We start from the raw sequence: 942 nt of genomic DNA on the forward strand, positions 1-942 counted from the left end.
AGAAGGGGAGGGGGGAGGAAGGGGGGGAAGGGAAACGCCAGATCCCGCGCTCTGTGTGCACGGCTGGGAAGCGATCCAGCAGAGCGCACGCTCTTTCGAGGCAGATAATGCCCGGGGGAAGGAGAGACCCCCACACACCCCCTCCTCCATCACTGCGCGGCTCTGGCGGGGGGAGGCACAGCCAGGATCCTTCCCTCCGTCCCCGGGCCGGGAAACTTTCCGCTCGCCCCGGGCCACGCGTGCCGGGCAGCTCCAAGCTGTCAGAACCCACTAATCCCCCGCCGCCCCCACAGCCGTACCTGTGTTCTGCAGGGACAGCCGCCCCTTCTGCTGCGGGGTGCGCTCGGGCTGTCCCTCGGGCGGCCGCGTGGCCTCAGTGCCCGCCGCCGCCCGGGCGAGGAGCAGCAGCAGGGCCAGGGCCGGCAGCTCGCCGCGGAGCCCCGCGCACATGGTCGCGCTTCGCCCTCCTCCTCCTCGCCGTCTCCTCGTCCTCCTCCTCCCCCGCGGGCTGCTGCTGCTGCCGCCGCACCCGGGCCCAGCGCGCTGCTCGCCGCGGCCCCGCGTACCGCATGTGCCCGGCGCTGCTCGGCGCGGAGTGTCGGCGGCGGCGCCGGAGGGTGCCTCAAATATCCCCGCCGAGCCCCGGTGGCACTCGCATGAGGGAGCCGAGCAGGTGTCGCTCCGCGTCGCGGCCAATGGCAGCCGCCGCCCGCTCCGACCGCCCGCCGGGGGCCGGCCCTGCCCTGGCGGCAGGTTGCAGCCTCCCGCCTCCCCCGGCCCCCCCCGCGCCGCTCCGAGCCGCGCCGAGCCGGGCTGGGCTGCGGGGGGTGACGGAGCTGGGCGCTGGGACTGGGGGGGAGGGCCGCTTCCGCTGTCCTGCGGCACTCAGCTCTCGTTGCACGACTTGGTTAAAAAAAAAAATAAATCTCTTTCGGGGGGGGG

The 942-nt window shown here is 73.9% G+C and overlaps 1 protein-coding gene across 1 annotated transcript in view; it reads right to left on the reverse strand.

The window, feature by feature from the left end:
* Nucleotides 1-450, reverse strand: part of STC2 (stanniocalcin 2) — a 10,522-nt gene extending 10,072 nt beyond the window's left edge. The window contains exon 1 of the mRNA XM_042831688.1: nt 300-450. Within this exon, the coding sequence (XP_042687622.1) occupies nt 300-450 (151 nt within the window). The remainder of the gene's footprint in view (nt 1-299) is intronic.
* Nucleotides 451-942: the final 492 nt, after the last annotated feature.

The sequence above is a fragment of the Centrocercus urophasianus genome, unplaced genomic scaffold (genome assembly GCF_019232065.1).
Source record: "Centrocercus urophasianus isolate 14NV4802_14NV808 unplaced genomic scaffold, USGS_Curo_1.0 seq_1031, whole genome shotgun sequence".
NCBI lineage: Eukaryota > Metazoa > Chordata > Aves > Galliformes > Phasianidae > Centrocercus > Centrocercus urophasianus.